Raw genomic sequence first — 25,208 nt, forward strand, 5'->3', positions numbered from 1 at the left:
GTAGTTATACGAAGAATAAATTACATACAGACATTTACTAATCAGGTGACTTCTGAAGGCAATTGGTCACACTAGATTTTATTTAGGGGTATCAGAGTACAGGGGGCTGAATATAAATGCACGCCAGACTTTTTAGACTATCATTTATTAAATTGAAAACTATGTCTCATTTTCTTTCCACTTCACACATACTTGAAATTAAATCCCAGTAAAATACATTTAGTATCAAGTAGCATTTATCATGTAGAGAAAGTTAATACAAGGCACTTACTAATGTATTGTTATTATCCATATTGCCTCCTTTGGCTTCATTCATTTTTCCATCACATTATTCACTGCTCGTTTCCATGGTTACATCCACCCTACAATACATCAGGGGTGGCTGTGCTTGCACACTATAGGAAAAAGTGCCGGCCTCTCTAGTGGCCAGGACCGTGGGAGCGCACATAGGCTGGTGCTTTTTCCTATAGTAAGCAAGCACGGCCACCACCGATGGATTGCAGGGTGGTCGTAACCATGGAAACGAGCAGTGTATAATGTGATGGAAAAATGAATCCAGCCAGCAAAGGAGACGATCTGGATGATAACAATACATTAGTAAGTGGCTTGTATTAACTTTATCTACATGATAAATGCTATTTGCTGAAGTGAGACATCACCTTTTAAGTTTCTGGGTGTAACATGAAAAAATGTTCAAGGGGTATGAATAATTTTTCAAGGCACTCTAGACAGTCTGTAGTGTAGTAGTAGTTCATTACATCTTCCACACTGGAGCCTGCAGATTGACATTCCCTTTGGGAAATAAAGGGTGGAAGAGGTAATGGTGATTTATCAGTGTGGCTGGGAGCTGCACAGAAATGGAGAAATGTTTTACCTTTATACCTGGTCCACATGAGTGCAGTGGACAATAGTGAATGTGGTTCTCTTCTCCAAACCCCATTGGCACATAGCAGAAAAAAATTAAACTATTTTTGCATATATATAATTGAAGTGGAATTGCATGGACCCCGGACATGTCACCTAACCATTCCGAAACTCCTGCAAAAAAACAAGACCTCAAGACCATAGATTTAAAAAAAATGATGTGTGTCTGAATGTGAAGAAGCCAAAAATGAAAAAAAGGCCCTTGAGACCATAACTTTGTAGACCAATATTTTTTCATTTTTGTTTTCTCTTACTTAGCTACATAATGCAGCAAATGCCAATCAGAAAGAGAAATACGAAGCAGACTTGAAGAAGGAGATTAAGAAGCTACAGGTTGGTTTAGTCTACTGAGTAGACCGTACATTTTGTAATTGATGCACAAATGCTTCATCTACAGTTGAGCCATCTGAGGAAGGTGGTCACTGATATCACTGGCCATCAAATGGTTTTAAATCTTCTAGGCAGTCAACATCATATAAATGCTTCTATGAATGGGGCCAGATTCTAGCCTTGTTGGTTACATAGTGTAAAATCTGTGCTAATGTTTTCCTGTTGCAGAGATTGCGGGACCAAATAAAGACATGGGTGGCATCCAATGAGATCAAAGACAAGAGGCAGCTTATTGAAAATCGAAAACTAATAGAAACGGTAAAAAACCATGGTGTCGTAAGTCAAGCTGCGTACACTTTGTGTTGATCGAGATTGCCAGAGTTTAGACAGGAGGAAGGCCTCTGATATTGTACCACGGAAGATATCTGCATTCAGTTGTCTTATCTCTAAAGACAGTGGTAGTACATTTACTAAGACCGCCTTTTTAAGCTGGTTTTCTTCTTGCTCTGCTGTTAAATTTGTCTCATTTTTAGGTGTGCTGTGCGCCTTGACATAAATTAGGCGCATCTGTGTCAGTCCTTGCGCCAGGCATAAAAACTATGCCAGCCCTGACACCCGTCACGCTCCAACTGGTGGACACGGCATAAAACCGGCCGTATGACTAAATATTGTTGCACAGCCAATTTTAAAAAAAATAGGACTTACGACTATTTTAGTCATAAAATTGTCGCATGTCCCTTAGTAAATGTGCCCCAGTGGGTCTAACTCCTGCAATTAGCTGTTACCTCAGGGGAACATGCAGCCAGCCATAAATTTCTGTTAAATCTATTGAATAGCTGACTTAGTTGCTCATAGTGGATCCTAAGTGGGGAAACTGTCTGTGACGTCCATATGCCCTTTTTTTGGGCACAATGACAGGGGTGTCTTCATGTGAATAACCCTTTTTAGGGTGTAGTCACACAGGTACCTAGTTTGGCAGTAGTATCTCATATTCGTACTTGATTATAAAGGATGGCAGCAAAGTGTGGAATTCCCCTTTTAGGACTGAATATTATAAAGTTTGGGATTCAGCGATCCTATCTGTTCACTACATATCGTTCTGTACCATCAGCATACACCCAAGACAGGCTTTTGATAAACCCTGAGAGTTAGGGTACATTAACACGACCGTATTTTTGGCTCCGCATCCGTTCCGCAAAATTGGGTGCGGACCTATTCATTTCAATGGGGCCGCAAAAGATGGGGACAGCACACAATGTGCTGTCCGCATCCGTAGATCCGTTCCGCGGCCCCGCAAAAAAGATAGAGCATGTCCTATTCTTGTCCGCAATTGCAGACAAGAATAGGCATTTCTATCATGGGGCCGGCTACATTCACGCGGCCGGTATCCGTGTTTTGCGGATCCGCAATTTGCGGACCGCAAAATACATACGGTCGTGTGAATGTAGCCTTAAAAAATATAGAGATCAAGGACTGTCTTCAGCTTCGCTTGAGGCAGTGTTTGACAACTTCATATCTTACCCATGAGATATTTGGACATATTTTTGCTGGTAAAGTTCTTGTGGCATATTCAGCATAGCCAAATGTAAGGGGCTCTACTGAGAGGGCACACCCTTTGACTCTGAAGTATTGCTGCAAGAGAAGCATTTTCATAGTGGTGCTTCCTTGCTCGTAAGGTTTGACTTTTATTTGATAAATTGGTGGATTCAGTCCACTACCCCTAGTTAGTTAGCTTTGTTAGTGTAATATGATCTAAGCATTTTATACGCTTTGTCTGAAAGTGGGAAACCAATCCTTGAATATAGTTCTTGTGCTTCACATACATTATGTTAATGGGTTCCACCTCTCCAGACTTGTCTGTTTTACTAAATATTTTTATTCCCCTTAAAATAACATGCTGGAGCATCTATTCCCATAACCCTGCATTGCCCCTCTTCTAAGTTTGCAACTTGGTATTAACATTCCCCTTGGAAAAGTGGTGTGTCCCTGCAGGCTGGCGCAGACAGACTTTTCATAAGGGTACGGCTACATGGTGATTTTGGGCGCGTTGTGTCGCGCGCCCAAGTACCACAGTGTAGCACGACAGTAATAGAAATGAATGGGGTCACAGTGTGACTCGTGTTTCCTTTTTTCCAGTATTTAAAGGGACACTGACAGGGCCAAAAAGCATATTTAAGTATATATATGACAGTACAGGTCTTATAAAGTGTATTAGAATCATCTAAGTATCCCCCCTGTCCACCTTATAACTACAGTAAAATGAAGTTTTATAACCTGCTGGAATCGGGTTCAATCTGCCCAAGGGGCGGCGTTTCATCTCAACTTGCGCCCAGCCAGCCTCGCCACAACTGCCGTTTGAAGCGCCGCCCAGCTCATCAATATTCACTTCGCTGGGCGGCTACTAGTGTCCCCGACGATGAGCCGGAGGCCGATGCCCATAGGATTGTACTGGGCATGCGCCGGATCTTGCGTCGGGGACACTAGTAGCCGCCCAGCGAAGTGAATATTGATGAGCTGGGCAGCGCTTCAAACGGCAGTTGTGGCGAGGCTGGCTGGGCGCAAGTTGAGATGAAACGCCGCCCCTTGGGCAGATTGAACCCGATTCCAGCAGGTTATAAAACTTTATTTTACTGTATTTATAAGGTGGACAGGGGGGATACTTAGATGATTCTAATACACTTTATAAGACCTGTACTGTCATATATATACCTAAATATGCTTTTTGGCCCTGTCAGTGTCCCTTTAAGCTTTTCTACTCTCTCTCATGACATAGTTGTATTGATTGATTTCTGGGAGTAAGGCCTCATGCACACTAATGTATTTTCATTCAGTGTCCATTCCGTTCCGTATTTTTTATTTTTTTTGCGGACCATATGCGTAACCATTCATTTCAATTGGTCCGCAAAAAAAACGGAAGGTACTCCGTGTGCATTTCTTTTCCGTATTTCCGTTCCGCAAAAAAAATAGAACATGTCCTATTATTGTCCGCATTACGGACAAGGATAGTACTGCTCTATTAGGGGCCAGCCGTTCCTCAAAATACGTAATGCACACGGATGTCATCCGTATTTTTTGCAGATCCGTTTTTGCAGTCCGCAAAGTACATACGGTCGTGTGCATGAGGCCTGAGGGTAAGTTCACATCACAGTTTCGTTTTCCGTTCGTCTGATCTGTCAAAAGAACGGGAAACAAAAAAAAATAATTGTTTATTTTGAGCATCCTTTGTTAATTTAGCATCTGTTTTATCCATTTCAGTCAGAGATTCGTTATTTTAGATGGGAGAAAAAGTTCTCCACGAACTCAGGTGGTAATGGCTAAAACATGCAAAATGGCAGATCAGAGAAATGGAAAACTAAATGGTGATGTGATTCTACCCTAAGGGATCTATTAGCTGCTGTGTGCGATAATACAATAAAGGGGTTGTCTGAGTTATAAGATAAGTGTCCACAATTGTGATAAAATAGTAAAAGAACATACAGGTGAAACTCGAAAAATGTTAATATCGTGCAAAAGTCCATTTATTTTAGTAATGCAAATTAAAGGAATTGCATTAATGCAGCTTAAAATTTGAGTTTTGTGGAAAGGTTCAATATTTTGGGCTCAAAGTGTCACACTCTAGTCAGCTATTTAATCCATACCCCCTGAGCACAGGGTACCTGGGATTGTGACTTTGGGGTTTCATGAGCTGTAAGCCATAATCATCCAAATTATACCAAATAAAGGCTTGAAATATCTCGCTTTGCATGTAATGAGTCTCTCATATGTTAGTTTCACCTTTTAAGTTGCATTACTGAAATAAATAAACTTTGCACGATATTCAAATTTTTCGAGTTTCACCTGTATACTCACTACTTAGTCCCCACTGTTTCCAGCAGTGCCGACCCCAGTCCTCGCCTCCAGTTCCTGTTTATAGGCTGCGGCGGTGATAGTGTATCCAGCACATGACCGTATCTAAGTCAGTCTGGCTAAATTCTCTAATAATGATAGTTTCTCTAATAGAGTATTGTGTGTGAGAGCTAACAGCCCACAGAAGCAGCGCATGAGTAGCAATGTAACGGCTGCTGGAATAAATGGTTTCTAGATACAAGTAAACCGCCTGTCTGTGATGCTATCACTACTTCAGTTGACTGTGGGCAGTAAGCACAATGCTCCTAAATTCTTCACCACTTTGTTTTACAAACTTTCTTCTTGGTTACAGCAAATGGAGAGATTCAAAGTGGTAGAACGTGAAACAAAGACAAAAGCCTACTCTAAGGAAGGTCTTGGTCTTGCTCAGAAGGTTGACCCAGCTCAGAAGGAGAAGGAAGAAGTTGGACAGTGGTTAACGGTAAGATATTACAGTATCATTTAGTAATGCAGCATGTGATGGAGCATTACATAATTTTTCAAAAAGTGATAAACTGTATGTAAATTTCCTCTATACTGATCTTCTCAGATTATTGGATTTAAAGCTGGGCATACAGTCCAACCAGCATTCTGACGATTTTCCCTGAAGAGATACTGGGGCAGGATAATAATTTTCTGTGGTTTTGTAAATGATTTTAAGTAGTCGGGGACCGTCAATGTGTTTCTGCCGCCGGCTGTATTTGTATATTAAACGTTAATTATCATTGGTGGTGCAGTGCGACATCCCCTCCCCCCCCCCCGTATTAAAAACATTGCATTGCGCCCCAACCCTCCTGTCCCCAGTATTAAAAACATTGGTGGTACAGTGAGCCTCCCCCTCCACAGTATTAAAAACATTAGTCCCCTCCCCTTCTCTCATTGGTGGCAGTGGCAGCTTCTGATCGGAGCCCCAGCAGTGTAATCCTGGGGCTCTGATCGGTTACCATGGTAGCCAGGACATGGCAGTCTATGGTGTCGCGACGCGACAGTCGCAGAAAAATCTGTTGTCGCAGCATGTTGCATATTGCAGTGCGACACCACAGACTGCCATTATAAGAATTGTCGCGCGACAAATGTCGTCGTGTAGACCTAGCCTAAAGGGATTAAGAGATCCCAGGTTCTAGCCCCTAAGGGGGAAATAGTTATTAATTAAACTAAAAATAAATAAATAGTAAGTATAAATCACCCCTTTCCCAATTTTACATATAAAATATACAAATAAATGTTAAAAAATTCATATCTCCACATCCGAAAAGTCCAAACTATTTAAAAATATCTCCTATGCGGTGAAAGGAAAAATAAAGAAAAGAAAAACTGTGCGATTTGCCATATTTATTTTGTCACCTTGTCCCCCCCAAAAAATAGGATAGGACTGTTTGATTATGGGCTGAACGTTCCATAAAATACGGAATGCACACAGATTTTTTTGGGCATTTTTTTTTATTTATTTTTTTCGCGTGATATCGAGTATCGCAATACTTTTTTATGGTATCGAAACCGAATCAAAATTTTGATATCGAAACAACCCTAGTCTAAAGTACAGTTTTTATCTGTCCTTCACAGAACACGATTGACGCCTTGAACATGGGAGTGGATCAATTCGAAAGTGAGGTAGAGTCTTTGGCAGTACAAACACGGAAAAAGAAAGGAGACAAGGATGTGAGTACACTTCATAGAATAAAAGTTGCTTTGCAGTGACCAGTGAAAGTGTTTAGCAGTATAAGGGCTCGTTCACACGACCGTTGGTGTCCTGTTGCGGTCCGCAATGCACGGGCACCTTCCGTGGGGCAGGCGCATGGGGATCGAAGACCCATTCACTTGAATGGGTCCGCGATCCCTCCGTTCCGCAAAAAGATAGAGCATGTTCTGTCTTTTTGCTGTGCGCGGAACTCCAGAAAGTGCTTCTGTAGTGTTCTGTTCCGTGCTTCCGATTGAAATGAATGGGTCTGCATCCGTGATGCGGAATGACAACAGAACGGTGCCTGTGTATTGCGGTTCCGCAAATGTGGTCTGCAATTCGGTAACGGGACACCAACGGTCGTGTGAACGAGCCCCAACGGTGAACTGTATAAAGCACTTTTCATGTCTTCCCATATAGACAGCTACAAATTGGGTTTTTTTCTTATATCTCCTATGATACTGACAAAAATATCGTACATGGTTTTTGAGCTGACCTGAAAGCCCAGAGGAAGGGTATTTACATCTATTGTGTGCGCTCTTTTCTTTCTGCGATGCCTTCTTTATCTGGTGTTAGCAGAAGCAGGACCGGATCGAGGGACTGAAGAAGCAGATTGAAAAACATCGGTACCACATCCGAATGCTGGAAACCATTCTGCGAATGTTAGATAATGACTCAATCAATGTGGATGCAATCAGGAAGATTAAAGATGACGTAGAATACTATGTGGACTCTTCACAAGATCCAGACTTTGAAGAGAATGAGTTCCTGTACGATGACCTTGATTTAGAAGACATTCGTAAGTGGCTTTAATTATATACATCCAAAACGATGGCAATGCAAATGACAATCAGTCATATTACACCTTAGGAGCTCATGCACATGATGTGGTAGAACAACACCTTTATATAACAACTTCTTTACCCCTTTTTTATTTTGTGAATTGTTGTTCTTATGGGTCCACCTGTTTGGGATCGTACATATGGCAGTACATAATGTATGATCGTAAAACTTTATAAACTTTAAGTTGAAAAAAAAAAGAGCTCATGAACATGTGCCATCCGTGCCGTTCATTGGGGACTGCAGATTGAGGTCCACAATGCATGGGCACCGTCCATGTGGCCTGCATTGACTGATGCATACCCATTCAACGTGAATGAGTCCGCGATCCGTTCGCAGCACAATTTTTTTTTTTTAGCATGTTCTATTTTTTTGCGGAGCTAGGGATCGAAATGTAGCGCTTCTGTGGCCTTCCGCTCCATATCTCCCGGATAGCAGACCCATTCAAGTGGGTACACATCCTGGATATGGTGTGCACACGGCCGGTGCCTGTATATTGTGGACCCTCTGTATGCGGGCCGCAATACAGGTATGGCCGGCACACATTCGTGTGTATGAGCCCTAAGGCCTAGTTGACTCTTCAATGATTTCTATCGGTGATTGTGAGTCAAAACCAGGTGCAGTCAGAAACGCACAACAGGTGCAGATCTTTTTTGTGTTCAAGAAAATCTGCATCAAAACTGCACAAAGAATACACACAAATCAACACTATTTATCTCGGTTTTGGCAGGTTTTTGGTGCAGATTTGATGCAGTTTTGCTGTGTATCTCACTCTTCCATTGAATCGTGTGAAATCCGCAAATAAAAAAACGCAACATCAGTCGACATGCTACAAATTTCTAAATCCACACAGCAGGTCAATTTCCGCACCTAAGAAAATTCTCATACACCTTGGGAGAATTATGCACGTTTTGCTATGTGGATTTAGTGCAGAAAAATCGCAGTGTGCAGGGACAGGAACCCTTAGGCCTGGTTCACACTTCAGTGATTTGGTCAGTGATTTCCATCAGTGATTGTGAGCCAAAACAAGTTATGGGTCAAAAACGCAGAACAGGTGCAGATCTTTCCATTAGAACGTATCTCTGTGTACGATTCACTCCTGGTATTGGCGTACAATCACTGCTGCAAATCACTGACCAAATACTGAAATGTGAACTAGGCCTTAGCAATGCAGAGGGTAAAAGCAGTAGAAGACCTGCTGCAATTCTAGCAGTAATGTTGCCACAAAAAACTTCAAGTGGCTTTGCGGTGGTGGATTTCAGCCAGATACACTGCAGAAAATTCTCATCAGATTTTCTATGCATGCGTACAGTGGAGTAGAATTTCACAATAGGCGCATGCAGCAAAAGGATGCACCTAATTTATGATGATGTATATGCCTGGTCATAAATTAGGCATATCCTCCACCAGTGCAAAGTGTAAACAGACTGCCGTAAAAAGCCGGTCTTTGTAAGGGCTCTTTCACACTTGCGTTGTCCGGATCCGGCATGTACTCCACTTGCCGGAATTACACTCCGGATCCGGAAAAACGCAAGTGTACTGAAAGCATTTGAAGACGGTACCGTCTTCAAAATGCTTTCAGTGTTACTATGGCAGCCAGGACGCTATTAAAGTCCTGGTTGCCATAGTAGGAGCGGGGAGCGGTATACTTACAGTCCGTGCGGCTCCCGGGGCGCTCCAGAATGACGTCAGAGCGCCCCATGCGCATGGATGACGTGTCCAATGCGATCACATGATCCATGCGCTTGGGGCGCCCTGACGTCACTCTGGAGCGCCCCGGGAGCCGCACGGACGGTAAGTATGCTGCTCCCCGCTACACTTTACCATGGCTGCCAGGACTTTAGCGTCCCGGCAGCCATGGTAACCATTCAGAAAAAGCTAAATGTCTGCTCCGGCAATGCGCCGAAACGACGTTTAGCTTAAGGCCAGATCCGGATCAATGCCTTTCAATGGGCATTAATTCCGGATCCGGCATTGCGGCAAGTGTTCCGGATTTTTGGCCGGAGCAAAAAGCGCAGCATGCTGCGGTATTTTCTCCGGCCAAAAAACGTTCCGTTCCGGAACTGAAGACATCCTGATGCATCCTGAACGGATTTCACTCCATTCAGAATGCATGGGGATAATCCTGATCAGGATTCTTCCGGCATAGAGCCCCGACGACGGAACTCTATGCCGGAAGAAAAGAACGCAGGTGTGAAAGAGCCCTAAATTACCCGCAATGGGGCACGTTTATCAAGCTTGCCTGTTTTTAGGCTTTCAATTGGACAGACGTATTTCCTTCACCTGTCTTTTACCTAATATTTATCAAGCACTTCATAAATTGCACTAGGTGTGTTGGCATTAAGGGCTCATGCACATGAACGTAAGGGCTCCGTGCCCGTATTGTGGACTGCAGACGGCGGGTCCGCAATATACCGGTAGGGGCCACGTGCACTATGTGCTTTGGATGCGGACCGATTGACTTGAATGGGTCTGCAATCTGCAAGATACGGTCAACGATAGGCCATGTCCTGTCACATGGAAACATAATATGCATGTCCTATGTTTTGCCATATCTTGCAGATCGTGGACCCATGCAAGTCAATGTGTCCGCATCCACAGCAGGAGTGCACACGGCCGGTGCTCGTGCATTGCAGTGGTCTGCAGCACGGGCGCGCAGAGCCTTTATGTTCGTGGGCATGATCCCTTAGTCTGACCTCTAGTGGTTCTTTTTCAGTACGACAGGTTCATATTCGCTAAGGCTGTTCTAATTAGTATGCGCATGAAAATGTGTCTCGAGTGAGCTGAAATTAGGCACGTCTCCATAAAAGTGGCCAAATGTGGTGCAACTCGCCACTTAAACATATGCCAAAAAGTTTGACAGCCCTGGAGTGAAGTCGAAATTGGACTGATTTTACAACTAAATCGGGTGTAAAAATAAGGCGCACCTACATAAATAGGTTGGAAAATAGGCGCAAAAGTTAGAAAACGTAAGAATTTGTCTACGAGTATTTCCTTCGGCTGTCTTTCTTTTGCCCGGTAATTATAAAAAGTCGGACAGCCGTTGATGAATTAGACTAGGTGCATTTTTATTAGTCTGACCTCTGGTGGTTGTTTTTCAGTTAGACAGGGTCATATTCACTTAGATTGGTCTAATTTAATTGCACATGCAAAAAGTCGCATCTGTGTGGAGAAAAGTCGCATGTCTTCAGGAAAGTGCGACTTTTAATGCTAAAAAACGCAAACGGATGAAAAAAAAAAAAGTATGCCAGCCCTGGGGTGGAGTAGAAAATAGACTGTATTTGCGACAAATTCATGTGCAAAAAACACGAACCTACATAAATAGGTCGGAAAAAAGTTGCAACAGTTAGAAAACTTCTGAGATATTCTAAAAAATCTAAATAGTTGTACAAGGCAGAAAAACCTTCAAAACAGTTGAATGCAAATTGCGGTCCCCAATGCACGGTATGGCCGCACAACGGCTGTGTGCATGAGGCCTAAAACAGCATTTTTTGAGTTAAAAACAGGTGCAAACACTTTAGCAAATGTGTCCCAATGTGTTTCGCCTGTAAAAACCACAACTGCATCAAAATTGTGGCATGGCTTTAAGTGTACATATTGCGGCCATGGTGTGTTTTTTTTCAGTAGTTCTCCATAATTGCAGTAAAAACCCACTTTTTTTTTTTCTTTCTGGCAAACAGCTGCAAAAATGGCATCCATGACATTGCTGTGATTTGGGTGTAGTCCATAAACTTAACCAGTCCCATCCACACCATATGACCACCCCCTAAATGACACCTGTAACATACATCCTCATTGGTATCCACCTGGGTGTAAACTGCACGTGATTGAGTTGCCACAGCTGGGCTGTTTTGTAGGCACAATTCAGCACTTCACATCCTTTTATTACCTCTGATTATATTACTTGCAGTGCACAAGGAAGCTGCTGTTTACAAAGGCTGGCATTTTGCACTAGTCTTTATGTCCCCTCTGTGCTGCCGGAGAATTTGGCTAATTTATGGCAAGGAGTGCACCTTTTCATAAATTAGCCGTACCTCTGACAAGTCATGCACCTAGAGTGAAAATTACTCCAGCCTCCGACTGTAATAGTTTTCACTCCCCTTTACGCCTATTTCCAGCATAAGTTAGTAAATTTCTGTCCCGAAGCCACAGCACTTGCCACCTCCAAGTGGCACTCAAGTTGTCAAAAAATTGCTGCACAGAGTTTAAAAAGGCTGCAAAAAGGGATTTTGTGACTATTAGGCTACATGCACATGATCGTATGTGTTTTGCGGTCTGCAAATTGCGGATCCTCCAAAAAAACAGAAGACATCCGTATGCCATCTGTTTTTTTTTTTTGTTTGTTTTTTTCGGATCCATTGCAACAATGCCTAAAATGGACAAGAATAGGACATGTTCTATTTATCTTGCGGCGCTACGGAACGGACATACTGATGCAGACAGCACACAGTGTGCTGTCCGCATTTTTTGCGGATCCATTGAAATAAATGGGTTCGCATCCTATCCGCAAAAAAAAACGGAACAGACTCGGAAACAAACAACGTTCATGTGCATGAAGCCTTAATTGGTGTAAAAATCTTTGTAAATGACCCTCATGATTTACACGGACAGGGCTTTTTTTTTTTTTTTTCGTCCTTGATTTGACACATTCTTATGTGATTTTGTTTTTCTTCCTTTCAGCACAGGCGCTGGCAGCTACTTCCCCACCAGGTCACAGTCACATGGAGGATGAGATCTTCAACCAGTCTAGCAGCACTCCCACCTCTACCACATCAAGCTCTCCTATTCCACCAAGTCCTGCCAATTGCACCACAGTAAGTTCTTTCACCTGTTTCCTTGTCTCACGTGGCTGGAAAGTCGCACAACATTTTTTGTAACGATATTCAATGGTTTTGCAGTGCAACATGTGACCTGCTGCGACTGCAACGTGAAAGTTGCAAAAAATCGAAGGCCTTTTGCACATGAACGTATCTTATTTCCGTTCCATTTTTGCAGATTCCGTATGCGGAACCATTCATCTCAATGGTTCTGGAAAAAAAAATACGGAAAGTACTCAGTGTGCATTCCGTTTCCATATATCCGTTCCACTAACAGAACTTGGCCCGTATGTCATCCGTATTTTGCGGATCCATGCCCACTTTGCCCATGTGTTTACTGTTTACAAACATTACAGTAATTACAAATTTTATGTTTCCGTTTTCGATCCGCAAAAGACGGATCGCATACGGAGATGTTATTGCGGAAATATGGAACGGAAACACAATGGAAACAAAAAAAGGAACAACGGATCTGTGAAAAACGGACTGCAAAGTACAGAAAAATACATAGTCGTGTGCAAGACGCCTAAGTCGCATTTTTTTGTGACCATGATTACAAAGAACAAGAAGTCGCGCGACAAATGTTGCTGTGTAGCCCTACCCTTAATAATTGAAGTTTATTAGGCTGGGTTCACATGTTGAATTTTTTTATGATTTTCTATTTTGTTTTTGAAATGCAGAGAAAATGTTTTATAAAACAGTAGTGTGATATTGTGATTTGCTGTGAGTTTATGAAGTGGTTTTCACGGGTAAAGAGTTTTTCACCTGTAAAAAAAAAATATATATATATATGACCAAAAGCCACGTTGCGAAACCGCGGTAAACTCGTGTACACTTTTCCAAGAGTATTTTTCCAGCATTTCTGCTGCACAAAAATTTCTGAAAAATTATAGGCTATAAACAAAGTTTTAATGTTTTTTTTAAATTTGCAGGAAAATTCTGAAGATGACAAGAAAATCAGAGGCAGGTCTACAGACAGTGAAGTCGGTCAGGTGAGTTGGATAGTTACTTGTTTATCATTTCATCTTGCCTCACTGTTCACTAGTCTGTCTTTTGTCCTGTTCTCGTTTTACATTTTGAACAAAGCCCCACACTTGAATATTTTTGTCAGTTTATTGCATCAGTATTCATAAGCCAACATAAACCGAGAAAGTACAATGAACACACTCGTGCCTCTCCTGGTTCTGGCTTACAAATAGTGATGACAAATATGCAAGTCCTCGTATATTTTATTTATTTTTTCCAAAACTAGATCCAAAACAAGAGAAGTTATAAGCTCCACACTCAATTTTGTCTTGGCACAATACTCTAGAGCGGGGGTCAGCAACCTCCGGCAGTCCAGCGGTTGTGAAACTACAACTCCCAGCATGCTCCATTCACTTCTTGGGAAACAGCCAAGAAATGGTGCATGCTGGGAATTGTAGTTTCACTACAGCTGGAGTGCCGGAGGTCGCTGATCCCTGCTCTAGAGTATACAATAAGTATATTTTTATTTTATTTATTTATTTTCTCTTAAGGGTATGTATACCAATTACACTTCCGACACAGATTTCTAATACGTTTTTTTTTTTCTGTAGAGTTTGTAAAATGACTGACATTTTTAAACAAAAGCACCCAAAAATTTCAACAAACCCAAAGTGTGCAGTTGTCCAGATAATACTCTGATGGGGGCATTTTCTACCCCCTTTTGTGACTTTTTTTAACATGTGTGACAATATTTTGTTGCACACAGTGTTTTTGTGCCGTCCTCCTAGATTAAGCTCACCTCTGACAGTCCTTGCGGCAGTATATAACCTACTCCGGCACATGACTGGAGTAGTTTTTTGCCCACGTTTATGCCCGTTTTGAGGCATAAATGTTAGTAAATCTGCTGGGGCCAACATTCCCTAGTGTCAAATGCGGGGTAAATGCATGTGCCACTAAATATTGTCACCCAGACATTAAAAAGTGGCAAACATGTTAGTAAATGGCTCCCAATGTGTGTAAATACAGCACTTTGCCACAAGGATGGTATGTAGCCAAAACCACAAGTGCCATGTATGCTGGGAGAACTTGGATGGAATGATTTTCATATCTTTGGAGCCAGTGTAGGTTTGTTGCTTAGATAGAACAAGTACTTGTAGTTCCTTCCAGGATCCTTTCCTCTGCTGTAAGCGCTGTAAGGTGTATTGTATCACTAAGTCTATATTCTTAGTGTTTTTTCTTTTGCAGAACTGCATTTCAGTTCATGCAGGGAATTTTGTCCTTCTAGCATTACAGCGTATATGTATTTTTCCTTAAAGTGTAGCAGGGTTTTTCCTTTTTTAGTCACCAGCAAAGAACGGTTCTAAAAGTATCCATAACAACCATCATCCGCAGTCCCCTGCAGTGACGCCAAGTTACCAAATAGGAAGCAGTTCCAGCACGTCATCTCTCGGAAATGGGCCGGGTACAAACAGCAATGGAGCTGTATCAAACAGCAGCAGTACGAGCAGCAACAGCAGCACCAACAGCAAAAACAACCCGTCCAGTGGACACACGTCTGGTACACCTACACCTTATGCACAGGCAGTGGCTCCTCCACCATCTAGTACAAATACATCACAGCCGAGGCCACCCAGTGCGCAGCAAAATACAAGCAAGCAAAATGGAGCAACAAGTAAGTCTAGAGGTCTTTTCACAATAGGTTTGCCTTTCTGGCAGTTAGTACATATTCAGAGATAAGCGAAGCGCGCTTCGGATGTTACAACCGAAGTCTCTTCGTTCATAACTTTGGATTAATACTGCACGGAGATCCGTCTCTGTACAGTATTATAATGTATGGGCTCCAATGAGCAAGTTAGTTATTCGCAAAGTCAGGCGTCACTTAGTTGAATAACTTTGGTGATTAATTTTTAAAGTGGAAAACCACTTTAAAACTTGAAACCGAACTCTGCTTCAGCTCCGACCGGTACTTTGGTTTATTTCTCATTAATGGCATTGGGGGACACAGCACTATGGGTATACACCCAGCTAGCACTAGGAGGCAATACTAAATATGAAAAAGGTTGGTGACCGTTACTGTGGTGGAAATGCTAGAAAAAATGCCAAACCAGACCACTAACCAATCAAAGATGAATTCGGTGAAAGAAAAAAAAAGCCGGTTACTGGCCCTGATCTCGACAGTTCGTGTTGAAGATCAGAGCCACTGTGCCCACTTTGTACCCCATGCTCTAAATATTCTGCATGGCAAAATGAACGTTAGCTCAACATGTGGTGTATTTACAGCTGCCACCAGCAGCAGAAGCCAAGATCGTTGCTGACACAAATAACCCTTAGGCCCCTTGCAGACGAGTGTCCGGATGCGTTGCGTCTGCGATCAGGGAAAATCGTGCGAGTAGGTATGCAATTGCAGTCAGTTTTGACTGCGATTGCGTTCCTATGTTCAGTTTTTATCGTGCGGGTTTAATGCGTTTTGCACGCACGTGATAAAAAACTGACTGTGGTACCCAGACCTGAACCCAAACTTCTTCACTGAAGTTTGGGTTTGGGTTAGGTATTCTGTAGATTTTTATATTTTCCCTTATAACATGGTTTTAAGGGAAAATAATAGCATTCTTAATACAGAATGCTTACTAAAATGTGGATTGAGGTGTTAAAAAATAAAAATAAAATTGTTCCAATCGATCGCACAGCCGGCATCGTCTTCTTTGTTCTTCTTTCAGGACCTGCAAAAGGACCTTTTGATGACGTGGTGAGCGCGATTACGTCACCAAAGGTCCTTTTGCAGGTCCTGAAAGAAGAAGCAAGAAGAGGTTGCCGGCTGCGCGATCAATTGTTACAGGTAAGTTATTATTATTATTTTTAACACCTCAATCTACAGTTTACTAAGCATTCTGGATGAAGAATGCTATTATTTTCCCTTATAACCATGTTATAAGGGAAAATAATACAGGATATGCAGGGAATACACTTTAATGGGGTCCGGGGCTGCTTTCATCCCGATCATCCCCTAGCAACCACACGTGAAAATCGCACCACATCCGCACTTGCTTGCGGATGCTCGCGTTTTTCATGCATCCCCATTCATTTCTATGGGTTCTGCATTGCGTGAAAAACGCAGAATAGAGAACATGCTGCGATGTTCACGCAGTGCACAAGTGATGCGTGAAAATCACCCCTCATCTGAACAGCCCCATAGAAATGAATGGGTCCGGATTCAGTGCGGGTGCAATGCGTTCACCTCACGCATTGCACCCGCGTGGAATTCTTGCCCGTGTGAAAGGGGCCTTAGATGTCACGACTGTGGCATTTAAGAGGTTTACAGAAGCAGGGAGCTCCGTCTCTCCCCGATCAGGCCCCCATGACACGATCGCAGAGTCCCTTTGGTTGCCATGGCAGCCAGAGGCTTTAGAAAGCTGTCTGGGCCTGTCATGTATGGAAGCCTACCAGGTTGTGTCACAGGCAGGGTCTGATAGGACCAAGTATCATTGTAAAACTGACAGGTACAATGCAGTACATGACTATTGGAATTTATTGTACCAGTGATGGGACAACTGTCTTCAAGTCCCCAAGTGGGACTTTAATCGCCCGTGTGACTAAATATTGTCGCGTGGGCATTTAAAAGGTCACAAAAAAGGTTTTTGCCTTTTTTTGCCAAAAATTGGCAAGGCCTGTTTAGTAAATGACCCCCACTGACATAATTGCAATGTTTGACCATCTCACCTCCCAAAAAAAAGAGATAAAAAGCCAAATAGTATCAATAAATATTACTTGTCCCATAAAAAGATGAGCCCTCTCCAAAGTAAAAAAAATAATGAAATGTTACAGCTCTTAAAAACAATTTCCGCAAAATCCATGTTGGAAAGTTCAAATGCGTCTGCTTTCTTTCTGAGCCCTGCGGTGTGCCCATACAGCAGTTTACGGCCACATATGGGGTGTTTCCCTATTCAGGAGAAAATGGATAACAAATTGTGGGGGTGCTTTTTCTTCTGTTACCCTTGCAAAAATCTAAAATTTGTGACTTGGAAAAAAACTTTTCATTTTCACAGTGAAACATTTCAAAATTCTATGAAACACCTGTGGGGTCCAAGTACTTACTACACCCCTTGAGTGGTGTAGTTTAGCAGGAGAGTCTGCTGGACGCAGGAGGGAGCTTAGACAGTGCATGCGCTGAACGCTTCATTGGAAGTCTGTGCCATCAAACATGAAGAAGAGGAGCAGGAGTAGACTGGGCATGTACAGGATGCTTCCCCCAGCATCTGCGCAGTATCTTGAAGGGTGGGAGAGAGCAGTGCGGAATGGAAGTGTGAATGAAGCTAGGCGTCCACTAGGTGATGTAATTTGATGGTGCCACAAACAATGTTTACACACAGGGATCTGACCACAGAACAATCAGCAAATTGGGCATTTAAACAATTGCAAAGTTAAACATACAGTAAGGACATGTAAAATGTTAGAAAAGTGGCAAACCCCTCTTCATATATATGAAGACTATGCTCCTTTGTGAACATGCAGTCTAGTTTTATCTGCTCAGCAGGGTCTCTGACATGCTCATTGGACACACCCTTTAATCACAGGTTGAAATAGTAAGCTTAATGAGCAGGGGCGTCTTGTAAATTGTCATTGTGTTCATGGTTCAGCACCCGGCTGCCTTGGTTGTAGGAGGAAGAATGTAACCTGCACACTGAACAAGTGGAACTGAATGGAATCTTGCCACTTCTAAAGTCTCCTGTTTGTCTCCTTCCCTCTAGGTTATAGCTCTGTAGTAGCAGAAAATTCAGCAGATACTGCACTTAGTAATAGCAGTCAATCACAATCCAGCCAGTCTGTGATTCACAATCCACCAACCAGCACTGCGTGAGTACCAAAAAACGCTGACACTGCAACACATGTGGCACATACGTTCTTATCTGTATAGGTAGATTTTAGGCTGCTTACAGGTGAACTTGGCTACTGCCTGTAAAGGTTTATAGGTAACAATAGGTCACAATTGTGCTGTTTGTTTGCAGTAACTAGTGACAACCCCGACACCCACCACACATTTTTTTAAACACTGAGCCACCTTTATCCCTTGGCTATGCCTGAAATTGTCTCTCAAGTCTCTTCAGTGGGACTGAGACAGTCATGATTTATCTGGGTATGTACAGTATGTGTTCACAGTAAAGTATGAGATGCAGTTTTTGATGTGTTTAAACCAAAGTGAGAAGTGGATCCTGCAGGATGGGGATGTAGAAGCCCTTTCTTTATATTTTAATCCACTCTCTGTTTTTGGCAAAAAAAAATTTTCATTAAAAACTGCATTTGTCATTCCAGCCCCATAATGAGATGGAGAGCTGCACTGATACTGCCCCACAAAAAAACACATGTATTTAGAGTAGTGATTATACCCTCGAAGCACGTGTCTGACCGGTGTCTCAAAGTGGTTGTCTACGGACAACGTTTGACACTAAACCCCAGAGAGGCGATAAGTATATGATGGTCATAGCATTTATTATGTAGACAAAGTTTATACAAGTCACTTACTAGTGTATTGCTATTATCCATATCGCCTCCTTTGCTTGATTCATTTTTCCATCACGTTATACACTGCTCGTTTCCATGGTTACGACCACCCTACAATCCAGCAGTGATGGTCGTGCTTGCACACTATAGGAAAAAGCACCAGCCTATGTGCGCTCCCATGGTACCGGTCACCAGAGAGGCCAACACTTATTTTTTTTCTATAGTATGCAAGCACGACCACCAATGATGGATTGCAGGGTAGTCATAACCATAGAAACGAGCAGTATATAATGTGATGGAAAAATGAATCAAGCCAGCAAAGGGAGCAATATGGACAATCACAATACATTAGTAAGTGCCTTGTATTAACTTTTTATTTATCGCCTCTCTGGGGTTTGGTGTCAAACGTTGTCCGTGGACAACCACTTTGAGACTCCTGTCAGACACATGCTGCAAGGGTATAATATGGATAATAATACATTAGTAAGTGCCTTGTAGTAACTTTGTGTACATGATAAATGCCTCTTGCTATATTGAGACAACCCATTTAAACTAACGGTAACATGGTCGTTGCTGTCTGATCTTGGTGTGGGAAGTACACTTGGGTCTTGGAAAATAAATACTCAGAGAAACTGGTGATAATTAGAAAATACACCTTGTGTGTCTTTCATGCGTTCAGTGTCCGGTGTGTGAGCTATATCTTTTATATTTTGTTTTAGGAAAGAGACAAACAGTGTGTCACAGCCAACCAGCAGCAGTAGTACCAGCACTGGGCCCAGCTTACTATTACCCTTAAATGTAAATCCTCCCAGTTCGCCAACGCCCACCTTCAGTGACCCTAAACCAAGCCAGCCACTACTAAACGGGCCACCTCAGTTCAGCTCCACACCAGAGATCAAGGTAAATAAATCTGTCGTCTCTGCAACTTCCTATTCAGAATGGTTATTTGTTTCTATTAAAGTGTTTCAAAGTGTATTTGTTACTGAGCGCAGTGGCCTCCGGTCACTTACAAGCACATCGCTATACATCGTTTAGCAGCTTGTGCTTGGTATTGCAGTTCAGCCCCATTGACTTGAATGAGGCTGTGCTGGAACTAGGCCATGTGACCGATGTATGGTGACGTCACATACCCTAGGAAGAGGTAGAGGCACTCGCAGAGCTCAGGCCTGTTCTAACAGCTGATCGGCAGGGGTCCCAGGTTTTCTGACCCCTGCTGATCTGATATTAATGAGCTATTCTGAGAATAGGTCATCAATATGAATTCCCGGATGACCCATTTAATTCCAGTTTCAATTGTATATGTGAAGTGTCGCGGCAGGAGAGGGTTGAATGACCACATTTACAAATTTTTGTCGTCAGGCACCGGAGCCTTTAAGTACACTGAAATCCATGGCAGAACGTGCAGCTATTGGAACTAACTTGGAAGATCCAGTCCCCGCTATCCATCTGCCTGAGCGAGGTAACGGTTCATTAATGCATAAAGGTTCATGTTTGTTCTACATTAGCAGAAAATGAAAAAAGAACACCTGGAAAATGTAATTCAATTGAGCTGAGATTGACAAAGCATAAACTACTAGTGGTGCTTGGTCAGTGGTCACACAGACAAGGTGGTGCACCCATTATTTTGGGTTCTGCAGCAGGGTATACATTGAGGCAGGGTCACGTTAATACTGGGTGGCATCTCTCCTTGCTGTGATGCAGGCTGCCACTCTCCAATGGTAACTGTCATTCAGATGCTGGATATCTGACCTCCTGTGGTATGTCATTCCAAGTTCAACTTGGACCCTGTGGATGTTGGCTACTGCGCATAGGAGACCCATCGCTCCATCAAGTCCTAGACATTCTTGATGCGAAGAGACCTGGTGATTGAGCTAGCCAGGGGAACTGCTGGATACCCTGTAGACATCCTACGTGTAGTTTAGGCAGTGAGTGGGCGGTGTTATCTTGTTGGAAATACACTTCTTAATAAGTAAAATAAAAGAAGCAGTTCCCCCCCTCCTTGGCTGTGACACTCTCTACTGTGATTGGACAGCTCACAGCCAGGGAGAAGGAGACGCCCTGTGAGAAACCCCGGCCGTCTCCTCCTCCCTGTACCGATGGTCTGAGTTTACATACCAGGCAGGAAACCAGTAAAGTCACGTATTCCAGTTACTGATAATAAAATAATAGCCTAAGTCTCCAACAAATTATCACGATTTATCCATAATGTAAATGTGATGCTTTTTTATCTGGGTCTGCGTTAAGTCTGATTTTTTTTTTTATTTTTATTTGGGCTACTTGATATCAGTTTGGTCTTATGTATCTATTTTACTTTTTATAGAAATTCTTATCACTACAACCACAACGCAGCCTCCCGCCACTCAGCCCTCAAGTCAGCTTTCAGAAGTGAACATCCCTCTTTCCCTGGGTGTGTGTCCTTTGGGTCCTGTTCCCCTTACAACAGATCAGCTTTACCAGCAAGCAATGGAAGATGCAGCCTGGCATCATATGCCTCACCCCTCAGATTCGGAGAGAATACGGTGCGTCTTGTTATGAAAAATGATTGTATTTTTCTCTTTGGTAACAGTACTAAAGTAGCTTTGTTGTAATGACTATAAAAGTGTTTCTGTTACATTCAGTAGATTATCTATATAGTCATGTCTTAGAACTTTCTGTGTATGCTAATTTTTAAAAGGCAATACCTCCCACGGAATCCTTGCCCGACGCCCCAGTATCACCACCAGATGCCCCCGCCTCATTCGGACACAGTAGAATTCTACCAGAGACTTTCCACGGAGACACTCTTCTTTATCTTTTACTATCTGGAGGTATGATACAACTGGTGTTAACTTGCTTCCACGCATCATTCCACTTTTTTTATAGCCCTGTACTTCAACAGTGGATCCATCTGTGGAGCAGAAATGAGCCGTTTTCTTATAGTTTAAACTTCTGTCTTAAAGTGGAGTTCTCTCTATAAATACTTGTGCGGATTCCTGCATGCATACCACTGTCTCATTTCTGTATCTTATCTGATCTTTTAGCGATATCTCCAGTGTGTAGTCATTATGTATGTTTTAATTTGAAACAATACTATGCTTTGTTGGCGCAGTGTTTTTTTTTTTGTAGCAAGTACAGTTGTTGTAGACAAATCAAATTTTTGCTGTTATTTGCATAAAAAATGTAATTTGATTGCAACGTGTAAACTCTCCTCATAAAAGGTATGATCAGTATTTCCAGTCCTATTGCTTGTCGCCTTTGATTTGGCTTCCCAGAAACTGATGACAAAGCTGTCACTTTGCTATTGACAGAGCATGCTCACTGAATGCGAGTCTATCAGTAGTGCCTGGGAAGCGAAAATATGGCTGTGTTCAGATAAGTTGATGTTGTGTAGTGGTGTTATCAGTTAAAATATCAATGGAGCAACACTAGACCAATTCTGGTCTCCAGTAAGATAATGGCGTCTACTGTTAATATTTACCAGGGCACTAAAGCACAGTATTTAGCTGCTAAAGCCTTGAAAAAGCAGTCGTGGAGGTTTCACACCAAATACATGATGTGGTTCCAGAGACACGAGGAGCCCAAGACAATAACGGATGAGTTTGAGCAGGTTTGTGATTTTTATCTTCCTTGTCAATTTTTTTTCTTTAACGTTGCAATTTTGGTACTTTCATATTTTTTTAAAGGTAGTGAACAATCATCGATCAGTTCATGAAACTTTTAACATGCCCAAATGACATGTCAATTTTGGTCAGTGGCAGTATGGATGCTGAGACCCTGCCAATCGCCAAAACAAAGGGGCAGAAGCAATCATCTGGGCGTTATGGTCTGTTTTTCTCAACACTCACTCAGTGTACAGACTCGTAGACTTTCTGCAAGGAGAGCCAAAATGGCATGGCGCGACCAATCCTGCCTCTTTGTTTCAGCAATTAGTGGGGATCTCAGGACCCAGAACTTCATAAAAATCTGTCCTGATCATGTGGTGATCCCAACAGGTGAACGACTGTAATGCAGGGATGCTCAACTTGCGGCCCTCCAGCTGTTGACAAACTACAACTCCCACCATGCACTACTGTAGGCTGATGGCTGTAGGCTCCCCAGGCATGATGGGAGTTGTAGTTTTACAACAGCTGCAGGGCCGCAGGACTAGCATCCCTGCTGTAATGTAACTGTAACAAGTGTGGCACGTGTAAGCATCACTTGATCAAAACAGGTTTCTATTCTGTCAATAGAAGAGATTCCCATTCGGTTCCTAGAAGCCAAGATATTTAACCCCTTCCCAACCCACGCAGTACATGTACAGGTCAGGTCTTTAAAGATGGCATAGCTGCTGTTTTTTACTGTTTGAAACAGCAGGCACCTGGAGGCATTGTCCATGATTGGTGTATCACCAACTACGGACTCTTAGGGCTCATGCACACGACCGTTGTTTTGCGGTCTGCAAATTGTAGATCCGTAATACAGATACTGGGCATTTGTATTCCGTATGTTGCTGAACGGAATGGCCGGCCCATAATAGAACGGTTCTTTCCTTGTCCGTAATGCAGACAATAATAGAGCATGTTCTGTGTTTTTTTTTGTTTTGTTTTTTTCCCCCGGCTCCATTGAAGATTGAAGTGAATGGCCGGAAAAATAAAACTGAATGGATGTGGATAAGTTTGTGTGCATTAGCCCTTAACCCCTCAGATGCAGTGGTCAATTGCAGAGCTCCTGGGACCAAGGGAACCATTTCTTTGCTATGGCAGTCTCTGTTCTTATGGAACACAATAAAAGTCCCATTGGCTGCAATGTTAAATCATTGCAGTCTACAGGAGAAGTGATCAGATGCTTGTATGTTTAAGCCCCTTAGGTGGACTTAACACTTATTTTAACATTTTTAAAGATATAAAAATTCATATCACCCCCATATTAAAAACAAACAATAAAAAATTAAGTTTATTAGCATCACCACGACCCATAACGCCTAATCTATTAAAATAAACTGATTTCTTGCTAGTGGTGAACGGCGTAACCCCCAAAAAAAATCCAAATGGCCAATTCCCCTGTATTTTCGCTGCTTCACCTTGTACACTAATACGCAAAATTTGTAGTTAGCCTTAGGTTTATAGATTTGGCAAATTTAACAAGTAACTTGTGACATGAGATGTCGTGGAAATTATTCACAGATTTGCTGATTGTAGAAATATATTTTGTGGTTTTAAAAATGTTTTTTCTTTGTTCAGGGGACATATATTTACTTTGACTATGAAAAATGGGGCCAGAGGAAGAAGGAAGGATTCACGTTTGAATACCGTTACCTGGAGGATCGTGACTTACAGTGACCTCTTTTCAACACGTTCAGCCTTCCAGTTTCACATGGGCAAACTGCGGCCGGGGAAAAAGAGGGAAGGGGCAGAAGATGACTTCAGTCTCCTTTCCAAGAAGAGTTGGGAGTAGGGGAAATTCGGACAAACACTTTAATGCATGCAGTTACAAAAAAACCTTTTAAAAATGGAATTGGATTGTGCGTGGTGGTGGAGAGAGGATGCGAACGCCCAACATCTTACAGCACCCTCTTGACTTTTCAGAAGAACTCAAAAGGACAAGAAGCAGAGTCAATTTTTAATGTATTTGGTTAGAAATTAAAAAACAAACAAAAAAACAAACCAAAATGAACAAAATGCATAAAAGTCTTTACAAGAGGAAGGAAAAGCTATTCTTCCCCTCCTGGATATTGCTGCAGGTGGGAAGTTCTTGTCTCTCTACCCAGACGGGTCTCTACTGGCTGCCATTTGTTTCTGTTCTCCCTCTTCAAACAAAAAACAAAACTTTGTTTTCTATTATTTGTCCTTTTCGGCAGATACTGGATCTTCTGTTTTGATAACAAGTGCATCAAAGTTTAAAGTGTTTTATTTTTTATTTTTTTTTCTCCCCTCTTTGCCATGTCCCCCTCCCATCCTCGATACACGTATCTGTACCGATGGAATTAATGGTATGGAAAGCTGGTTTAAAATATTTTTCGTAACCTATTTTCATTTTGGAAAATATTTATGAATAAATAGTTTTATATGATGTCTTCTCATGCAAGAATATTAATGTGGCTCATGTTCTTTCTAAGTTTTGACTCGAGGGAAAAGGTATTAAAAATGTGTCTGCAAAATAAAAGGACACACTGTCACTTTAAGGGTACTTTCAAGTTGGATGGCAAACTTTATGTTCAGGTGCTGTGCGAGTTTCCAATGGATGGCACCCAGACTGAAACACTGATGCGTTTGACTGAACGGGTATTCTCACGTGGTACATTTTCTGCACAGACT

The 25,208-nt window shown here is 42.3% G+C and overlaps 1 protein-coding gene across 8 annotated transcripts in view; it reads left to right on the forward strand.

Moving 5' to 3' along the window:
* Window positions 1-24,963, forward strand: part of CNOT3 (CCR4-NOT transcription complex subunit 3) — a 63,563-nt gene extending 38,600 nt beyond the window's left edge. For 6 of the 8 annotated variants that reach the window (XM_040432626.1, XM_040432640.1, XM_040432633.1 and 3 more), the window contains 15 exons: window positions 1,183-1,257; window positions 1,483-1,572; window positions 5,453-5,581; window positions 6,703-6,798; window positions 7,394-7,616; window positions 12,338-12,471; window positions 13,407-13,466; window positions 14,782-15,112; window positions 18,186-18,291; window positions 19,656-19,836; window positions 20,296-20,395; window positions 21,257-21,455; window positions 21,611-21,743; window positions 22,397-22,522; window positions 24,135-24,963. In XM_040432626.1, the coding sequence (XP_040288560.1) occupies window positions 1,183-1,257; window positions 1,483-1,572; window positions 5,453-5,581; window positions 6,703-6,798; window positions 7,394-7,616; window positions 12,338-12,471; window positions 13,407-13,466; window positions 14,782-15,112; window positions 18,186-18,291; window positions 19,656-19,836; window positions 20,296-20,395; window positions 21,257-21,455; window positions 21,611-21,743; window positions 22,397-22,522; window positions 24,135-24,233 (2,082 nt within the window). In that variant the 3' untranslated portion in view covers window positions 24,234-24,963. The remainder of the gene's footprint in view (window positions 1-1,182; window positions 1,258-1,482; window positions 1,573-5,452; window positions 5,582-6,702; window positions 6,799-7,393; window positions 7,617-12,337; window positions 12,472-13,406; window positions 13,467-14,781; window positions 15,113-18,185; window positions 18,292-19,655; window positions 19,837-20,295; window positions 20,396-21,256; window positions 21,456-21,610; window positions 21,744-22,396; window positions 22,523-24,134) is intronic. The other 2 variants (XM_040432682.1, XM_040432673.1) reach the window with 2 other exon arrangements.
* Window positions 24,964-25,208: the final 245 nt, after the last annotated feature.

The sequence above is a fragment of the Bufo bufo genome, chromosome 1, assembly GCF_905171765.1.
Source record: "Bufo bufo chromosome 1, aBufBuf1.1, whole genome shotgun sequence".
Classification (NCBI taxonomy): domain Eukaryota; kingdom Metazoa; phylum Chordata; class Amphibia; order Anura; family Bufonidae; genus Bufo; species Bufo bufo.